General features: G+C 39.0%; 1 protein-coding gene across 1 annotated transcript in view; it reads left to right on the forward strand.

Moving 5' to 3' along the window:
• The window catches only part of dnah5 (dynein, axonemal, heavy chain 5), a 249007-nt gene that overhangs the window by 42903 nt on the left and 184218 nt on the right, over positions 1 to 21886 (forward strand). The window contains exons 5-12 of the mRNA XM_063069583.1: positions 1261 to 1479; positions 2990 to 3127; positions 7954 to 8130; positions 10304 to 10417; positions 17312 to 17419; positions 17879 to 18001; positions 19859 to 20074; positions 21232 to 21339. Coding sequence (XP_062925653.1) covers positions 1261 to 1479; positions 2990 to 3127; positions 7954 to 8130; positions 10304 to 10417; positions 17312 to 17419; positions 17879 to 18001; positions 19859 to 20074; positions 21232 to 21339 — 1203 coding nt within the window. The remainder of the gene's footprint in view (positions 1 to 1260; positions 1480 to 2989; positions 3128 to 7953; positions 8131 to 10303; positions 10418 to 17311; positions 17420 to 17878; positions 18002 to 19858; positions 20075 to 21231; positions 21340 to 21886) is intronic.

Consider the following 21886-nt stretch of genomic DNA (forward strand, 5'->3'; position numbering starts at 1 on the left):
GGCGCCGCTTCTTCGAGCAGCTCCGCTCCATCCCCTAAAAGTGGAAGTTCCTGGTGGCCCAGCATTTTAATTTCAATTCCCATTCCTGTTCCAACATGTCAGTTCATGGCCTCATCTTGTGCCACGGTGAGGACACCCTCAGGATGAAGGAGAAGAACCGTACACTCTTCTGGGTTCCCTTCAACCTGATGGCATGAATATCAGTTTCTCTTTCCACTTTAAAAAAAAAATTCCCTCCTCCTCCCATCCTCTATTCCCCACTTTGTCCTCTTACTACTTCTCATCTGCCTACCACCTCCCCCTGGTGCTGCTCCTCCATCCTTTTCTCCCATGGTCCACTCTTCTCCCCTATTAGATTCCTTCCTCTCCAGCCCTTTACCTTTCCGACCCACTTGGCTTCACTTATCATCTAGCTATCCTTCTTCCCCTCACCCATCCCCTTTTTATTGTGATGTCTTCTTCCTCTCTTTTCTGTCTCAATCTCGGCCTTTCATTTCCATGGATGCTGCTTGACCTGCTGAATTCTTTCAGCATTTTGTGTGTGTCACCATGGATTTCCAGTATCTGCGGAATCTCTTGTGTTTAAGACCTGATCAGGTTGACACTTTAGAAGCATTGCCTCTTGAATCTCACATCCACTGGCTCAAATGGAATTAGAAGATCACAGTGCATAATTTGAAACATATTGCAGTACATCTGTCGATATTTATATATCCATTGCCTGATATCACTGCCAGATTTATCAACAAAGTATTCCAATCTCTACTCTCAAAAGGTGCAATCTTTCTACCTCAGGTGTCATTCACCAGTTAAGATTTGTTTTCCTACATGGGGGTCATACAGGTTGCACAGTAGTGCAGCAATGCTTCTGCCCTGTGAAACTTGGGACCCTAGTTCAGTCCTGATCTTTAGTGCCATCTGTGTTTGCATCTTCCTGCATGGGTTTCCTTTGGGCACTCACCTCCTCCCACAACCCAAGGATCAGCTGGTAGGCTAATTAAGACTACCACTCGGTGTAGGTTAATGGGAAAAATGAATCAATGGAAGTTAATGAGCAAATGTGAGAGAAAAGATCTTGGAGGAATTCTGGGAAACAGGAGAGGGGAAATGGAACGAATAAGATTGCTTGGACTTGATAGGTTGAATGGTCTCCCATTTTGTTATAAACGTAATCAAAAACAATTACTCGGTAATGTGTTGAAATAAAATGCAGACTGATATTAAACATATGATGCAATTGTTTTATTTTTAAAAATGCAGGAAGTAAATTTCAATGTTCTTGATGCTACTCACGTTGGGCTGTTGAAAGCTGTAGAACATCTCCTCTCAGAAGTATTTGTTCCTGCTTTGAAGAAAATGAATGGTGGCTGGGGAGAGCTAAGCAGTCCTCAGGCAAGCGGTGTACGTCAAGACTTCTTTAGTTCATTGGAAGGGTTTGTGAGTGCTTTGGCAAGTGCCCAGGAGAGCCTGATGGAAAAAGTAAGCTGTTAATGCAAAATTCCATTTCATTTTTTGACGTTACAAACTTCAATAAATCTTTATCCATATATTTTGACAGTTACATCATATCTGTACAAATGTGAATATACTTTAGGGAGGATACTTATTCTTTCCAAATTCACTCTATTATATTTCTAAAGTATCCCGCCAAGTGAATTTATCAGTTATAAAGACTGAAGTAAAAGTAGGAAAATTGAAGAGGAGGAAGAGTAATGTAGTTATGACGGATGAAATCACCTCGGTAATGAGATACTATTACAGGAGGTAAGCATCTAGTGATGACTTCATGGTAGAATTAAGAAACAAAATAAAAATTAAATTAAAACTATAGTTGGTGTTGCACAGAGGTGCTTTGGTAAATGCCATAAAGTGATAAAATATTTCAATGTAGACATTAGGCTGGCATGTAACAAGGTAATTTAACATGAAACTAAGTTTAAATTTTACTTAGGTTATTGGAACTTTAATGTGGGTGGAACAATCAGACCAATCATGTCAGAACAGTAGAGAATTCTTTAATGTGTTTGAGGTAATTTAGTTCGGTAATATGCCCTGGTGTTAATGATGGACTGACCATTTTACATTTAATAATTTATTAAATCTCATTTAGTTATCCATCCAAAAGTATATGAATGTTTGGCAACTGAAATAATCTGAACATGCTGTATGTTGTGTTTGATTACTTTTCTTGAGTCACATGCAGATGAGAAAGCTTCGTGTTATGGAAAATTGAGATATGGATTATCTTCTAGAAGTGCAAACCCCTCCCCTCTATACACATGCACACCCAACCCTACAACACAGGGTTTCCCTCTAACTTGTCTGTTTGCCACTTATTTTTTTACAGTGGAGGAGGATAGCTTGCTGGCCTTGCCATTGAGAGTAAAATTGAATTGGGAATGAAGAATTTGTATAATCAAATGTTACTACTTTTAAAATAATGCCGCTAAAGAATGAAAATGATAGTAGCTTCAATCTTTGGATTTTACAAAGAGAAGTTTTTGTTAATGACCACCCTCTAATCATCTGAAGTTCCCTCAGACTGAAGACTGCACTGGTCATTTGACTGTTCAAGAAACTTGAGAAACAGAAATCAGGAATTACGTACAAACTTGGTAGAAATTATTAGTCTATGATTAATTATACAGTGACTGAACATCTTAAAATGTCAGTAGATCAGTGAGAGTGTGCATAAATTTAGGAAACTTGTGTCATAGTCAAAGAGCTTTAATGAATTTTTTCAAGGAAGTTGAGAAAAGTGAGATTAACAATTAGATGATTGGCAAAAATTAGTCGAGATTTTGCATATCAAAAGTGCCAAATTGAGCTTCAGGAGCTTTACTAAAAAATAATTAAATTATTACTGGTAAGATAATGGACAAAAGAATTTAATTTTGCTTTCATCTTTGACTGAGCATGTGTTAATCAATATTTATGCAATTAATTTCAATTGAATCTTATATATGTCACTATAAAATTATAATTACAGGTGAACTTGAAGGAATGTGAAATTTTTGACCTGAGGCTTCTCAAAGGCCCGATGGATTATTTGTCTGTAGCCAGTAACACTGAAGCATTAGAAAAAATTGAATCCTGCATTAAAGTGTGGATCAAGCAAACTGAGCAGGTAGTATTAACTAGTTTTGTATATGCTTAAGAAAACTCTTGACATATTGGACAAAACTAACTGATCTCACGGGGGTTGTAAAATGGTGCACAATTATCATTTCAGTCAAAATACCAAGAGAGATGAATGACAAATGGGGAGTGTTGCCCAAAGTAGTTGTCACAGACAGAAGAACTGATGAAGATTTTGAATTTACTAAAAGTTTAAAGTAAATTTATTATCTGTACATGGTATATGTAACCATATACTTAAGATTCACTTTCTTGTACATGAAAAGTAATGCAATGGGTGCAAATATATGCATAATTCACAACCACTGACATTTAGTTGGTGTTCCCTTTAAGAGGTTGGTCTGATATGATGTAACGACGTTACGTTTTTTTCCCGTGCTTTATGTTATGTGTTTGAAGGATGTTAAAGGTGTTGTTACAGTTTCTTTTAAACTGAAAATACCTCTGCCATTTATTTGCAAAAACCTATAATGATAACCCCAATGCTCCAAGATGATTCCAGTATTATTCACCATGTCGGCCAACGCAGTTACTTTGAAATTGTTATAGTTTTGGACCAAAATGCCATTGCCTGGTTTGTACAAGTTGAGGCCTAATGCGTGCTGCAAGAAGTTTCCATGGGCAACACCTGATATTGCTACGTAATAGCAGTGCTCAGTAGTTCCATGACAGCAAGAGTGCTGAGTCTGATTGAACACCTGCCTGAACACGATAAATATTGGATGCTAAAAACTCACCTTTTACAGAATTTTGGACTATTGGAATTTGAGCGTGCCAAACAGTTGCTCTCCTTGCCTGGCCTGGGGGATGCCAGGCCTGCAGAGCTAATGGACCACATGCTGTCTCTCTTGGGAAATCACCATCCTTGTTTTGTTTTTAAAAAGCTCTTCATGCAGCAAATGCCTGATCAAGTTCACATAGCCCTCACTAATGCACCAGTGAAGGACTTTCAGGGGCTTGCTAAAATGGCTGATAGTCTACACTCAGCCAGGCAGAGATGCATAATTCCTCCTCCTTTCCCTGCCTCAGTAAGCCCCTTTGGCAGGGCTACCAACACGTGCACACCCGTGGCTGCAAAACAGACAACGCTAAGTCTCTGCTTTTACCACATTCGCTTTGGTACACTCCAAGAAGTGCTCACCGCCTTGCAGCTTCAACAATGCTGGTGCACCAGGGCATCAGAAGTCTGTGAACATTGTGGGTTCCAGCTGCCAGGGTTGTCTACTGTTTGTTAGAGACACCCTTTCAGGTGATGCATCTTGTGTGACACAGGTGCTTAAGTGAGTGTGCTGCCAGCATTGCCTATTGATCAGAAGTCAAAGAGCGATGAAATCTCACTGGAGGCTGCCAATGGCAGAAAGTCCATACTTGCAGGACATGATAGGTGATGCTCTGCTTCTGTGGATGTTAAACATAGAATTTCATCCTGGCTAAAGTAGCTAGACCACTGCTCGGCGCAGATTTCCTATGTGCCCAAGGACGGGTAGTTAGTATTAATAACTGCCAGCTTCTGGATATCAAGGACTTTGGGTCATTACCCGGCGCACCCAGTAAGTTCCCCACAATGAAGCTGTCAAGCACATGCACCACAGCATGTCAGTTCACTCGACGGTTGGGCAAATTCCCAGACCTCACCAAGTCCACATTCTCCACGACATTCACAAGACATGAGGTCGAGCACCACATTTCCACAACTGGCCTATCGGTCCATGCCTGCACTTGGATCCAGAAAAGCTGACAACTGCAAAGACTGAGTTAACCAATGTGGAAAGACTTGGCATTGTATGCAGGTCAAATAGCCCCTGAGCTTTGCCCCTCCACATGGTCCCCAGGTCTGATGGTTGTAGCTCATGTGGCGATTCCTGACACCTTAACGAGGTTACCATCCCCCAATCATTACCTGGTCCCACACATCCAAGATCTTTTGGCACATTTAGCCGTAAAGTTAATTTTTTCTAAAGTTGACTTAGTTAGGGGCTACCATTAGGTGTCTGTGTGCTCGGAGGACATTCCCAAAATGGCTGTGATAACCCCGTTTGGCCTCCTTGAGCTTCTGCCATTTGGGCTGTAAAATATTCTTAGACCTTCCAAGGGGTGATGAACTCTGTAATAAAAGATTTAGATTTTATTTTCTTCTGGAAAGTACTGCGTGATTGAGTGCCAGTGGGTGAAAATTAGCTGTCATGTTCGGGCACCACTGGCACCTTTTGAGATCCCTGAGTGATGGTTTGACCATGTCAATGTGGACCTGGCTGGTCCTCTTCTCCCCTCCCATGGTTTAACACACCTTCTTACCATGGTGGGCCGTACCATCAGGTAGCCAGAGGTCGTTCCTCTAGCATCAATGATGGTCGCAAACATGACTTGGGTGTTCATCAGCACTTGAGTTGTTTGGTTTGGCACCCTATCTAATATTTCCTCTGACCACGGTCCTCAATTCCGGATGAGCGTTTGGCATGATCATCGGCCGTGGGTCCTACCGCGGCCCAGAACTGCTCCAAAAGAGGACCTGCAGTTATCCGTGGCTGAGTTGGTGTGTGGTCAGCTGCTATGAGTGCCAAATGATTTTATTCCTGACACCGTGACAGCCAGGTTGGCCTCTCAACAGACATGACCATAAGTGTATCAACACACCCCTGGATGAGCCAGAGGCACTTGCTGTTACTCCACCCATGGAACACAGGACCTGACCCAGGCGGTTCATCTGATCTCCGGACAGGCCCTCAATGCCAGTTTTGCTGAATTCTTGGGAGGGCTTGTGTAGGGTAATGTAATACGTGGAAACGTATGTGTAATTCACAACCACCCATATTGAATTGGGGATCACTTTATCATGATGACTTAATGACATGGTTTTTTACGCTATGTTCTGTGTTTGGAGGACAATAAAAGAGTTATTACGGTTTCTCTTAAAATTAAAATGCCTCAGCAGTTTTATTTTTGAAAACCTACATAGGCATTCACAGTAGAGCAAAGAGATAATAGAATCAGTAAAAAAACTATGCACAAAGACTGACAAGCAACCAATGTGCAAAAGAAAACACACTGCAAATTCAAAAAGACCCAAAATAATAATAATAATAAATAAGTAAATATATATGATCAAGATCATGAGATGTAGAACCCTTGAAAGTGAGTATGTAGGTTGTGTTCAGTGATCGGGTGTAATGAGTAGGTCACTCCCCTCACCCCTGATTCATTGATTTAATGGGCATCAATACTGTAGATGCCTTCATGTGGCATTTCTGCAGGGAATTGCAAGCTATCAGACACTGTTGTCAGTATGTTTCAGATATTGACATAAGCATATTGCCTGATATCAGGTACATAATCATGTTGCAACATAGAAGTTAAAGGCAAGCTGGAGATCATTGCTTCTGAACTCCAGTGACTCCAGCAATGGTGTACTGATGCCCTGAATGGTGTGCAGGTGCAATTTGAATCAGAATCACATGTTTGAAATTTGTTGTTTAGCAACTATAATGCAGTGCATTGCATAAAAATGTACTATAAGTTGCAATAAGAAATATGAAATATACAATCAGTGCAAAAAGAGAGCAAAATATTGAAGGAGTGTTCATAGGTTCATGGACCGTTCAGAAATTTGATGGTGGAATGAAAGAATCTGTTCGTAAAACATTGAATGTGTGTCTCCAGGCTTCTGTACCTTCTCTCTGATGGTAGCAATGAGAAGGTGGCATGTCCTGGGTATTGGGGATCCTGAATGATAGATGCTGCCTTCTTAAGGCACTGCCTTTTGAAGATGTTCTTGATGGTGAGGAGGCTAGCACCCATGATGGAGCAGACTGAGTTTATGACCCTCTGAGGCTTTTACTAATCCTGTGTATTGGTGCCTCCATACGAGTCAGTGATGTAACCCATTAGAATACTCTCCATGATACAGCTGTAAAAATTTGCTAGAGTCTTTGGTGACATACCAAATCTCCTCAAACTCCTAATGAAAAAGAGCTGCTGGCGTGCCTTCTCTATAATTGCATTATTATGTCGGGTCCACGATAGATCTGCAGAGATGTCGACATTCAGGAACTTGAAACTGTTCACCCTTTCACCTTTGCTTTTCCTCCTCCCACTCCCTCCAAAAAAAGTTTTCAGTTAGTGTGGGTTGGCCACTGAGTTACTTCACTTGAATGATGCTACTGATACTATGGAAAAAGTGCAGTGAGCAGGTTCTTCAGTAACTTTGCATTAATGTGTGTTTTAGTTCATTTTTAAAATTATTTTAATCAACTTTAGTAGTTTTCTGACACTTCTGTTATAATATTCCTTTTTTAAAAAAGTTTGGGCGTCTTTAATGACACCAAGCTGTAAAGCCATCAGGGGCTTCCAGGGCATAGCTTTGAGGTGTGAAACATAACACTTCATTGTTCCTTCTGAAGTATGCTTCTCAGGTGTGCAGGAAATACCAGGCAAGATCCTGTTGGGAAGCATGGGACTCGTGTATACATCATAAGACATAGGAGCAGAATTGGTCCGTTCAGTCAATCGAGTCGGCACCATCTTTCTATCATGGCTGATTTATTTTCTCTCAACTCCATTCCCTGCCTTCTCCCCGTAAACTTTGTCATACTTGCTAATCAAAAACCTATCAACCCCCCCTTTAAATATACCCATTAACTTCTCCTCCACAGCTGTCTATGACAATGAATTCCACAGATTCGCCACCCTCTGGCTAAAGAAATTCCTCCTCATCTCTGTTCTGTACTTTGGGCAAGATGCTGGCAAAATGAAGATGATGAGCATTTTTAATAAAATATTGAATTTGCACTTTTCCATTCAACAATTCTGCAATGTTAGGTCCTTGCTGAAGGTGAACAACTGCGTAAGGAAGCTGATGACCTCGGGCCGCGTGCTGAACTGGATCACTGGAGAAAGCGAATGTCAAAGTTCAATTATCTGCTGGACCAGCTGAAGGGTCAGAATGTCAAAGCAGTACTTGGAGTTCTTACAACAGCGAAATCTAAATTTCTTAAGGTGATGGTACTCGTCTTTCATTTTGTTTAACTTCAATAAGAAATCACAGATTGAAAAGGTCGATAATAAATTCAGCGGAGGCCGTTGTAATGAAAGTGAAATGAAGGGGACTCTCAATGAATTGGATTTAAGCCACTTCAGTCAGCTTCGCCACCAACAAATTGCAACACATCTGTACTTATGAATCTCCATGCAAGAGACCAATAAGTTGCCCTTTCTGCAATTTTTCTCAGAAAATGATTGATATTTTCTTACCTTTCTAATCAATCGCTCTTTCACAGTGTTGCTGCTAATGTGGAGGTACTACTGTTTAATAACAATGATAGAACATAGAACAGTACTGAACACGAACAGGCCCTATGGCCCATGTTGTTCTGAACTAATTAAATTAATAGTTAAATGCCTGACTAAAATATTTCCTTCTGCCTACACAAGACCATATCCCACCATTCCCCATTTATTCATATGCCTATTTAAGAGCCTTTTAAAAATGTCTCTATTGTATTTGCCTCCACAACCATCCCTGGCAGTGCAAGCCATGTACCCTCAACTCTCTGAAATTAAATTTTGCCCTGCAAATCTTTATTGAACTTAATCCCTCGCACCTTAAGTGCGTGACCTCTAGCATTAAATATTTCAACCCTGGGAATAGCATACTGACTGTCTAGCTATTCCTTTCATAATCTTATAAACTTCTATCATGTCTCCCCATATCTCTGCGGCTTAATCAGAGTTTTATAGCACTGCAACATAACTTCCTGACTGCCGAACACAGTGCTTCGGCTGATAAAGGCAAGCATGCCATATGCCTTCATTACTACCCTATCAACTTGTGCAGCCACTGTCAAGGAGTTTTAAAATTGGAACCCAAGATCCCTTTGCATTTCAACACTGTTAAGGGTCTTTCCGTTAGTAGTATATTGTTCCTTTATATTTGATCCCCCAAAGTGCATCTCCTCACACTTGGCTGGATTAAACTCAATCTGAAATTTCTCCACCCATATCTTCAATTAATCTATATCTCCTCGCGTCCATTTATTTACTTACTTATTTAGAGATACAGTATGAAACAGGCAGTTCTGAACCACCAAGCCACACTGCTCAGCGACCCACTGATTTTAATCCTAGCCTAATCACAAGACAATTTACCATGACCAATTAACCCTACTGTGGTAGGAATCCAGAGCACCTGGAGGAAACCCACGCACACTTGAAAAGAAACGTATAAATTTGTTAAGAGGGCACCAGAATTGAACTTTGAACTCTGCCCCGAGTTTTGTAAAAGCGTTGTGCTAATTTCTACACTACTGTGGCACCCCCTGCTCAGCAATTATCTATCAATGTCACCGATCTTTGGATTGTCTGTAAATTTACTAAACCATTGATCAGCATCTTCATCCAATCACATACAGTATATACACAAAGAGGTCCCAATACAGATCCCTGCAGAATATCAGCCAGAATAAGTTCCATTGATCACTATCCTCTGTCTTCTACGGGCAAGCCAATTCCAAATCTAAACTGTGGATCCAATGCCTCTCCGTCTTCTGGATGAGCCCACAGTGTGTGGACCTTGCCAAGGTGAATGATGCTATCCACTGCTAAATAAGTAACTTAAGAAGATGCAAGGATTTTCTTTTGAAGATCTTTCAATCTTTTGGTTAAAGATTAACTGAATTAGTTTGGCACAGCATTGCGGGTTGAAGGGCCTGTTCTTATTCTTTACTGTTCTAGGTTATATTTTCTGTTTTTGAGTGGTCCCCAATAATTTTAAAATGTGCTGTTTTGATTATTTGGTATGAGGCTTGAAAGAATTTGAAATGTCTGTGACCCTAGAGCTGGGACCAAATTCTGTTTTTGTTATGTGTACGGTCTATTGTTAGAAACAGCTTACTGGCCTTATCCATTTGCAGGACTGAATGAAAATTGAACATTTTAATATTTTACAAATGTGACATACTGAGTTGGGACCCAGTATCCTCGAAATCACTGCTTTCTGTTCCTCTGCTTTTTTATAGATAGTCACATCTTGTGTTTCTGTTTATTTATTATTAAATGTTGCCAAGTTGCATTACATTTTCCTTCTTTTAATCATGATTTAATGGCTTAACTCATCAGTGAATGATTTATCATTGTGGTTTTCATAATTGAAATCTGTGCATTATATTTATAGACGTGGCGAGATCTGGATACTCGCATCACTGATGCAGCTAATGAGGCTAAGGACAATGTGAAGTACCTTTACACACTAGAGAAATTCTGTGATCCATTATACAACAGTGATCCTGTAAGTAACAATGTTGGTTAAAGTCATGATTTATGTTGGTATACATCAAAAAAAATCTACTTTTGTTTCTTCTGTCATCTAAGAGCCTGAACTGCCAAGATTGCACATCACTTTAATAGTAATAAACTTATTGTGTATTTGATTACAGTCAAAGGAAGCTGGGGAAAAAACCATGTTTATTCACTGCTGAGATGCAATTCTGTTGCTTTGATGATTTCCCTTGAAATTTAGCTGAAGAGGAATTGATTTTCTGTAATCACTGTCGTTAAGTAACAAGTGGCCACAGATTTCAAGTTTCATTTGTTGGTTGAGTTGTTCTTTTAGCATGAATGTCCTTTTGATGTAATAACAGATTCCACCTATATTCATCCTGCCATTACCCCATTGCAGTGCATACAGTATTTATGTCACATCTGCTGAATGGTTGGTAATTTAGAAAAGCAGGCCAGATCTTGCTGGATCAGGATCAGCTCACGTCATATTATCTGATGATCTCTAAAACTTAATTCTTCTTTGCAGCGCAATGAACTTCAGGGAAAGTGGAGTAAAACGGAGGGAAAAAGCAGTACCAGTAATTTTAAAGAATTAGGAGACATAGGGAGAGTGGGTGAATTAGAGTCAAATCATGTATAGAAAGCAAAAAACAACACATTTCACTATGTTTTAATGTACATGCGACAAATAAAGCTCATCCTTAATCTCTCTTTAATTTTTAGTCAAAATAATGAGCAAAGCTGGACTGTGTGCTGTTATTAGAACGAAATTAGATCAAGAGCAATGAGAAAAAGGGGCAAAAGAAGTTTTTAAAATTTTATAAACTTAAATCTTACCATTTCCTAAAACTCTCAAAAGTAATTTAGTGCAGTGGACTCCTGTTAGTCAGGACTAGTACATGTTGGCCCAATTAAGCAGCTGGCCCAATTAGCTGAAGTTTCATGGAAATAGTTAAAAAGGTATTTAAAAAAAAAAGGCAAACTGCCTTTTAACTGAGTAACCAATCATGTATTTAAATGAAATACAGAACAAATTAGAGCACAACCAATACCACAGCAGTACTATAGATCTGTGTATTAGCTCCTAATAGTTATCGATGGAGGAATTCACCTAGTGTACGCTGATGTGTTCCTTTAGAATAGAATAGAATAGAGTAGAATAGAATAGACTATCTTTATTGTCATTGTTGTGGAGCAATGAAACACAGTTTAGCAGCTCAACGTTTTGACTGTAAATAAACAAATCAGCACAGATACCTGGTGGAGATAATGTCCTCATACAATGTTTTTGACGATTGCATTCTCAAAATCTTCATTTTCATTGTAAAATTCAGAAGGGTGGACAGGAGGATGAATACAGGACCCTGGTGGAGGACTTTGTCAAATGGTGCAAGCTGAATCATCTGCAGCTTAACATTAGTATGACAAAGGAGACAGTGATCGACTTTAGGAAGACTGAGCCTGCATTGCTCCCTGTTACTATTGATCAGTGGTCCCCAACCTCCGGGCCGCGGACTGTAGTAGTAGTAGTCATACTTTATTGATCCCGGGGGAAATTTGTTTTCGTTACAGTTGCACCATAAATAATAAATAGTAATAAAACCATAAGTAGTTAAATAGTAATATGTAAATTATGCCAGTAAATTATGAAATAAGTCCAGGACCAGCCTATCGGCTCAGGGTGTCTGACCCTCCAAGGGAGGAGTTGTAAAGTTTGATGGTCACAGGCAGGAATGACTTCCTATGACGCTCTGTGTTGCATCTTGGTGGAATGAGTCACTGGCTGAATGTACTCCTTACATTGCCGCAAAGAATGCAGTGTATCAGGTGCCGCCCAGCACCTAATTAATTAGCTTGTTTATTTCAGCTTTTTTCTTAAATGTGTGCTGGGTGCGTTCCGGCTACTGCTGTACCGCTGCATTCTTCACGGCAACGTATTGGTCTGCAGCCCGGAGTTTGGGGACCACTGCGTATTGATGATGAGGACGTGGATGTGATGAGAACCTACAAGTATCTGGGGGAGCACCTGGGTGACAGACTTGAGTGGAGCACTAACACAGAGGCTGTGTAGAAGAAGGGCCAGGGTTGCCTGTACTTCCTGAGGAGACCAAGGTCCTTCAGAGTATGCAGGGATCTATCTCCTTAACATGTTCTACCAGTCTGTTGTTGCCAGTACAATCTTCTGTGCGGTGGTGTGCTGGGGCAATGGCATTAAGACGGGTGATGACAACAGGCTTAATAAACTGATTAGAAAGGCTGGTTCTGTTTAGGAGTCAAGCTGGACACACGGGAGGCTGTGGTAGAACAAAGGACCCTATGGAAAATCCTGGCAATTCTGGACAATGTTTCTCTACCCTCTGCATGCCACCTTGGCTGAACAGAGGAGCACTCTTAGTAATAGACTAAGACAACTGTTAGTAATAGACAAGTACTGTCTATTACTCTTAGTGTTAGACAAGTGCTGCTCCAAAGAGTGCTATGAGGTCATTTTCAAGATTCAAAATACAAAAACCTTTATTGTCATTCTAACCATACATCAGCTCTGCAGGGCAGAATGAGACAGCGTTTCTCAGGGGCAGTGCAATCATAACATAACAAACGCAACACTAAATAATAAACATAACAATAAATAGTAAAACACAACAGCCACATGTCAGTTAAAATCAGTTATAAGTGTCCAGTGCAAGTTAAAAGTGTCCAAAGCAGAGTCAGGTGGAGCAGCTATTTAGCAGTCTGACTGCCTGTGGGAGGAAGCTGTTTAGTAGCCTTGTGGTTTTAGTTTTGATGCTCCTGTAACGTTTGCCTGATGGCAGAAGAGCAAACAGATCATGGAGGGGGTGTGAGGGGTCTTTAATGATGTACCGTGTCTTCTGGAGGCATCGACTCTGAAAGAGGTCTTGGACAGAAGGTAGGAAGACCCCAATAACCTTCTCTGCTCCCCTAACCACCCTCTGCAAGACTTTTTTGTGAACAGCACTGCAGCTGGAGTACCAGGTTGTGATGCAAAAGGTCAGCACACTCTCAACCACACCTTTGTAGAATGTAGTTAAGATGTTAGTGGGGAGTGATGCTTGTTTAAGCTTCCTCAGAAAGTGCAATCTCTGCTGGGCCCATTTCACAATCCCAGTGGTGTTCCTGGACCAGGTGAGATTGTCCGAGATCTGCACCCCAAGGAACTTGATGTTTTCCATTCTCTCCACTGTGGAGCCGCTGATGCTGAGGGATGTGTGCTCAGGCTGAGACCGTCTGAAATCGACGATCATCTCCTTGGTTTTGGTGATATTAAGCATCAAGTTGTTATCCCTGCACCAGCTCTCTAGGTGTTTGACCTCCTCCCTGTACATTGTTTCATCATTTTTGCTGATGAGCCCCACCACTGTGGTATCACCTGCAAATTTAATGATCAGGTTCTCCTTGAATCTGGCTGCACAGTCATGTGTTAGCAGTGTAAACAGCAATGGGCTAAGCACACAGCCTTGTGGGGATCCAGTGCTCAATGTGATGGAGTCAGAGATGTTCCTGCCAACACGGACTGACTGGTCTCTCTGTCAAGAAATCCAGAATCCAGCGACATGTGGCAGTACTAAGGCCAAGCAGCGACAGTTTCTCCACTAGTCTCTGCGGGATGAAGGTATTGAACGCTGAACTGAAATCAATGTACAAGATTCTGGCATAAGTGTCTTTGTTATCCAAGTGAGAGAGAACTTTTACCCTTGGCCATTAGGCTCTATAATGAGTCAACCTACAGTTGTGCTAGAAAGTTTGTAAACCATGTAGGATTTTTTCTATTTCTGCATTCATGTGACCTAAAATGTGATCAGATCTTCATGTAAGTCCTAAAACTAGAACCCAATTAAATACGTAACACAAAAAAATAATACTTTATTTATTGAGGAAAATTATCCAATATTACATGTATTTGTTGGAAAAAGTATGTGAACCTCTGGGATAATGCCTTATACAAAAGCTACTTGGAGTCAGGTGCCCCAATCAATGAGATGAGGTTGGAGGTGTGGATTGTAGAGGTGCCTTGCTTCATAAAAAGGCGCACAAAGTCAGGTTACTGACAGAGACTGCTCTTCTTAAGAAAGATCTGTTTATGTGCACCATACCTTGATCAAAGAACCTTAGAAGAAGAATTGTAGAGATGCATGAAGCTGGAAAAGGCCACAAGAGCATTTCTAAGGACCTGAGCGTTCATCAGTCCACAGTAAGAGAAATTATCTACAAATGGAGGAAACTCAGTACTGTTGCTACTCTCCCTAGGAATGGGCATCCTGCAAAGATCACACCAAGAGCACAATGTGTAAAGCTGAAAGGAGGTGAAAAAGAACTCAAGGGTACAGCAAAAGACCTCTCTTGAACTTGCTAAAGTCTCTGTTCATGTGTCCACTATAAGAAAAACACTGAAAAAGAATGGTGTTCATGGAAGGATACCACAGAGGAAACTACTGCTCTCTTAAAAAAAAACATTGCTGCACGTCTTAAGTTCACAAAATAACACCTGGATGTTCTACAACACTCTGGCACAATTTTCTATGGACAGATGAGACAGAAGTTGAACTTTTTGGCAGAAATACACATTGCTATGTTTGGAGGAAAAAGGGCACTGCACACCAACACCAAATCCTCATCCCAACTGTGAAGCGTGGTGGAAGGAGCATCATGGTTTGGGGCTGCTTTGCTGCCTCGGAGCCTGGACAGCTTGCAATTATTGAGGGAAAGATGAATTTAGAATTGTATCAAGACATTTTACGAGAGAACGTCAGGATAGCTTAATAGAAGTTAGATAATGCAACAAGACAACGATCCAAAAGACAAGAGTAAATCAACAACAGAGTAGATTAAAAAGAAGAAAATTTGTGTTTTAGAATGGACAAGTATTTTGAAAGTCCTGACCTTAAATCTATAGAAATCTATAGAAATGTTGTGGAAAGACCTGAAGCAAGCAGTTTATGCAAGGAAGCCCACCAACATCCCAGAGTTACAGCAGTTCTGTAAGGAGGAATGGCCTAAAATTCCTCCAAGCCGATGTGCAGGACTGATCAACAGTTACCAGAAACGTTTGGTTGAAGTTATTGCTGTACAAGGGGGTCACACCAGTTACTGAAAACAAAGGTTCACATACTTTTTCTGACAAATACATGTAATATTGGATCATTTTTCTCAATAAATGTAAAAGTATAATGTTTTTTGTGTTATGTAATTAATTGTGTTCTCTTTATCTAGTTTTAGGACTTGTGTGAAGATCTGATCACATTTTAGATTTTATTTATATAGAAATAGAGAAAATTCTATAGGGTTCACAAACATTGTAGCACCACTGTATAACCGGGGAAGTGATGACCCCCTTCTGTTTGACTATTTGAGGTAACTTATTTTTTATTCTTTCTTACTCCTAATATTTATATATCTGTGCACTTGTAATGCAACTGTAACACTGTAATTTCCTTTGGGATCAATAAAGTATCTCTTTGTTTATCTTTACCTTTCCCACTCACATGGCTTCACCTATCAGCTTCTAGCTAGCCACCTTCTCCTCCCCCCAACTTTTTATTCTGATGTCTTTCCCTTTCCATTTCAGTCCTGAAGGTCTCTGCTCAAAATGCCGACTGTTTCTTTAGATGTTGCCTGACCTGCTGAGTTCCTCCAGCATTTTGTGTGCGTTCTAATTTGTTTGACTGCTTATTTCTCACCAACGATCAGTGACACAAATAACTGCTTTTTGAACAGAAGTACACGCGACGGATGCTATTTAAAAACGTTCACTCTGAGTGTGGTATAGCGTCTAGGGTAACACAAGTACACACAACTAATGTTAGTTAGAAATTGTTCGGCAACAGCCTCCTGTCTCAAATAAACGACGGGAGTCCTGACTGTTTTCTCAATCAGTTTTTGTTCTTTAAGAGTTGTTCCAGATAAGCAGCTGCCACAATTAATTGATAGTCCAATTAGCCAAAATCCACTGTGCATTCTTTCTGTTCTGTCGCATGGATATTGATTGACATTACATTAACAGTTGTAATATTCAACTAATGCCTCGTGTATATGTTATAGTCCTAATTCTCATTGGGAAAGTTAATAGGCAATTAGTGGGCAAGTTCTTAAAACTGATTTACAAATTTGAAATCTCATTTGTTTTAAGCCAATTATCAGGACAGGATGAGTTAAGCATGAACCTCTGAAGAGTTAGAACTTAAGATGTATTTTTTAAGATCCCAGATGATTTCCTGGCTTGTTGTGTATTTAATATTTCAGTAGTATTTGAATAATCTTGTAAATAAATTGATTAATCATTCTTTGTTTATATAATTCATTGTGGTTATATGCAAAAATGCATGAATTGCATACATCATGACACTACTACGTGACATGTGCATACCTCACTTAAAGTAAAAACGAAGATGGATGCACATTTTGGACTCCTGTGTTGTCATTTGAATTAGTTTAATGCTTTGAAGTTACAAAATTTAACAGGCTGACTTGCACAATAGAGCACCATAGCACAGCAACAGGCTCTTCAGCCCATCTAGTCTTTGCTGAACTGTTATTCTAACTAGTCCCATTTCCTGTATCTGGACCATAGCCCTCCCATCCACGTGCTTATCTGAACTTCTGAATGTTGCTATTGAACTTGCATCCACCACTTCCACCAGTAGCTTGTTCCACATACACACACCGCCCTTTGAGTGAACCCTTTTGGTTTTTAAATCTTTTTGGATTTAAAAAAGATTATAGAATTCATTTCTTGAGGAAGTTTTGAGCTAATATTGGGAAAATGAGAGGAATTCTGATATGCCTGATATGTATTTTCAAATGATGATAATCTTACCAGTTGAGAAAATTGTTATTGCACTCTTTTCAGGACTTAAATTGACTTGTATTTTAAACTTTAATGTAGGTTTCCATGGTGGAAGCAATTCCAGGCTTGATCAATGCAATTCGAATGATTCATAGCATCTCCCGCTACTACAATACTTCAGAAAAGATTACCTCTTTATTTGTAAAGGTATTGAACTAAAATTATATTCTAGCCTGTTTTTGGTCTATTATTAATCCACCACAATGACTTTATCATTTCCTGTTGGAGTCAACTTCTGTACATACAATCAGTCTATGTACAGTATATAAACTAATCTTATGTATTTATATTAATTGCACTTGTATTGTCTTCCTCATGCTTAGTGTGTTTTTATACTGCGTCGGATCTGGAGTAACAATCATTTTGTTCTCCTTTATACTTGTGTACTGATGAATGACACTAAACAATCTTAAATCTTGAATTAAGATTCTGTCAAATGAAAATGCAGAAAGAAGCCAACACTGATCACATATTCTCCAGTGGGCACATTACGTATTTTTGTTTTCTATTAACTTGTATTTTGTACGTTACATTAAGAAAATGAAACCTTGAAGAAAGTGAAAATTTTTCTTCTTGAGTTAAGATATTTTTGTTGCTGATTTTCAGGTGACCAATCAGATGATAACTGCCTGCAAAACATACATAACAAATAATGGAACGGTTACAATTTGGGATCAACCACAGGAAGTGGTAGTTAAAAAACTGAAGTCTGCAATTCACTTAAACCAGGTAACAACACTGTCCTAAAACAGCTGATTCTTTTAAAACTACTTTTTTTTAAATGTATTATTGGATCAATGTAAGTTTGCACACAAGAGCTTTTTATTTTAACAAATTTGCTTTTTGAGCATGGGACTTTTGCCACTAGGTGTGCATAGCATGTCACTTAACAGTTTGGTGACAGTGTCTTTCTAGGCAGGTGATTCTGCAGGCTTGTATGATGCTAATGAAGGAGCCTATTTGAAGAACTATGACGTGCATGTATTGTAAATGGTACAATAATCATGTTGATTTGGTTGGTGGTGGGAATGCCAGTCAGGCAGGAGTTTTTATTTTGCCTCAATAATATTGTTGGAACTGCACTCTTCCAGATAATGGTATGAGAACACCTCATCATGCTCTTACACTACAGACTTTATCTTAATAAATGTTCTTTTTAAGTTGCTGCATTAACATTTTTGCTGCAGTTTTGATTCCTCTTTTCTAGTGGGGCTTATCAAGTGCAAATGTTTATGAATCATTTAAATATTTTAATCTGTCATGTATCTAAATACATGTCATGTGTTTATCTAGGTATTTTTAATAAGTTAACTTTACGCATTCACATCAATTATTCTGAAGCATTGCATGACGATTGCCATTTAAGTATGCCTAACTGTGCTTACTTTCAGTGGATGTTACTCTGGCACAAACTAGTGTGCTGACTGGCATGGAGAGCAGTATGTTTCACACAGTAAATGGGACAAACCTGCATTGGTTGCCATTGTTGAAACTGGTTTGGTATCTTGCAGGATCCAAACAGCTGGAGCTATGAAGTCTAATTCTGAGGCTATTAAATCCCCTGTGTTAACCTTTTCTGCTTTCATTTATATCCATGAATTCAATGAGATTACTTCAAGTGAAAGCATTATATGCTGACTATCATGCTTGTTTGTCCTAATCCCACCTACCTGCATTAATTCCATACCCCACTAGGCTTTGCAGGTTCAAATACTCCTCCAGATGTTTCTTAAATATTGTTACTGTTCTTGACTCCTTCATTTTTTCAGTTTAAGTTTTAGCAAGGATTTCTCTTTTTAAGGTCATGTTATTATGGTACATCCATTGCTTGTAGCAGTAGTAGTAGTAATAGTAGTCATACTTTATTGATCCCGGGGGAAATTGGTTTTCGTTACATTTGCACCATAAATAATAAATAGTAATAGAACCATAAATAGTTAAATAGTAATATGTAAATTATGCCAGTAAATTACGAAATAAGTCCAGGACCAGCCTATTGGCTCAGGGTGTCTGACCCTCCGAGGGAGGAGTTGTAAAGTTTGATGGCCACAGGCAGGAATGACTTCCTATGATGCTCTGTGCTGCATCTCAGCTTATCTTTGCTTTCTTCAATGGAAGTAGTCAAAGCTTCAGATGTTGAATTAAAGTACAGCAGTTAGGGTGACTCCTTAATCCCAGTAAGGCAACATACTCAGAGTGTGAGTTGAAAGTTTTAAACTTTGCAGTTTTCAGACATATTTCAAAACAGTAATTCCATTCCTAATAAAATAAAAAAAAATGTGTTACCATAGTGCTTAATGCCATGAGTATTGTCTAGTGTGTGCTGTATTTATGAAAGTAAAATATTGGAATTAACAAGGTCAAGGTCATAGTGAAAGAAGAGCTAAACATCCATGAATTGAGTACAAAAGCAATATTTTCTAAGTAGAAACTTCTGTTCAAGCACTGCATAGCCCAGATATTTGGATTTTGCTTATGTCACAGATTGCCAGATTGTAACAGGTACAGAATGATTTCCAAGCATGCTGATATAGTGCAGAAATCTAAGTTTCTGCCTTTCAAGATGCTGTGTTTCATATTTTGCAGGAATATCAGCGCTGTTTTCATAAAATAAAACAAAAACTTGAAGAAAGCCCAGCAGAGCGACAGTTTGATTTCAGTGAAATGTACATCTTTGGCAAATTTGATACATTTCAAAGGCGCCTGAATAAGATTATCGGTATATTCAGGACTATATCTGCATACTCTGCTCTCCAGGATTCTCAGATTGAAGGACTGGAAACTCTGTCCCACCAATTTCAGGTACTTTCTTGAAGCATTGTTTAGTCTAAAGAAATGCTTCCAGTCAATTTTTTTGCTGTAATAATTAATTATTTTCATTCTCAAATTGCAGTGAAAGGTGCAGTGCCTCTAGTTCATTATTGTTTTTAATCATACTGCCTAGAAAGTGGTTTGGGGAGTTGGGGGGTAAAGTTTTATTTTGTCAAAGTTGATCAGGTTTTTCCCAGAATTGGAAGGTTGATAACCACCCACGTGAGGGCCAATGTTACAAGGAATCAAATCTGGTTGATTCTTTCAAACCAATGAATTGCCATGTTATAGAAGATAGAAGAGTACAGCACAGGAGCAGGCCATTCAGCTCACAATGTTGTGTCGATCTAGCTAAAAAGCAAATCAAAACCACCCAAGAACTGATCCCTCCTACCTACACCATGTCCATATCCCCCCATCTTCCTTACATCCATGTGCTTATTCAAACATCTCTTAATGGCCTCTAATGTATTTGCCTCCACAACCATACCAGGTAGTGCATTCCGGGCATTCCTGATATTCTGAATAAAAAAATAAATACCCCTTACATCCCCCTTGAACCTACCTTCAATGCATGCCCTGTGATATTAGACATTTCAACCCTGGGAAACAGATGCTCTCTGTCCACTCTTTTGATGCCTCTCCTAATCTTGTAAACCTCTATCAGCTCCAGAGAAAACAGCCTAACTTTATCCAGCCTCTTGTGATAGCACATGCCCTCTAAACCAGGCAGCATCCTAGAAGAGGAAAACATATATAATTTGACTTTCTAAAAGAATCAGAAAGATTTCTAGAATACCTTTTTATACTTTAATCTTTGTGCACCTGTTTATTTGTTGAAATGGGGAGAGCACGGTTTTAATATGTTTTGTGTATCTTTAAAGATTTTAGCATTTGTAACTTGTTAAAATTGTGAAGCAGACTTCTTTATATGGATCTATTGAAGCATAGTTAGCTGATGGGAATGAATGGTAAGTATCTTTTGTTGTCTCAAAAGCGAGGAACTCTGTGAAAAATATAACTGATTGAGTCTTAAGTTCAAATGAAAAAATAGGGAAGTTACAGAATCTGGATATTAAAATTATATATTGGGGAATTTATTGACTTTGCAAACATGACCAATCCAGTAATGAGTGCTGTTTTTTCAGAGCATTGTTATGGTTTTGAAGAAAAAGCAATACAACTTCCTAGACCAGAGGAAAACTGATTTTGATCAAGATTATGATGATTTTTGTAAGCAGACTGATGATGTGCATGTAAGTATCGAAGGTGCTGTGAGGGAAGAAATAACCAACTGCTTTATAGAATGCCTGGCTATATATAGTAATCTAAAAATGAATTGCATAGTTTCTTCCAACATCTCTCAGGTCAGACAGACGTTTCTCAGACTGATTGTCTAGATTTTTGTATTTTTCTTTTCTAAGCCTAGTAAATATCATTTGTCATTTAATTTGAAATTAATCTTGAGGTTTGAAATGTTTAACTGCACTGTTACAATCTGAAGCACTCTCTGGAGTAATACACTTTATGGAGCATTACATTTTTTAAACTTCATTCAGTAATATTCATGTATCAGGTAGCAGCAGTTTTAATGGAATATTTATGAATATCTTTGACATTTGTTTTATAGAATGCTTGATCATGAAATTACAGTATTTAGAAATTCACTCAGGATATCTGCTGACAAAAAGTTAAAATGATTTAAAATAATTTTCAGAAGATTAAAAAAGCATAAATGTGCGCATTTAAACATGCACTTAAAACACTTAAACTAATCAAGCAAAAGTATATTTGTATATTTCT

The sequence above is a fragment of the Mobula hypostoma genome, chromosome 17, assembly GCF_963921235.1.
Source record: "Mobula hypostoma chromosome 17, sMobHyp1.1, whole genome shotgun sequence".
Taxonomy (NCBI): domain Eukaryota; kingdom Metazoa; phylum Chordata; class Chondrichthyes; order Myliobatiformes; family Myliobatidae; genus Mobula; species Mobula hypostoma.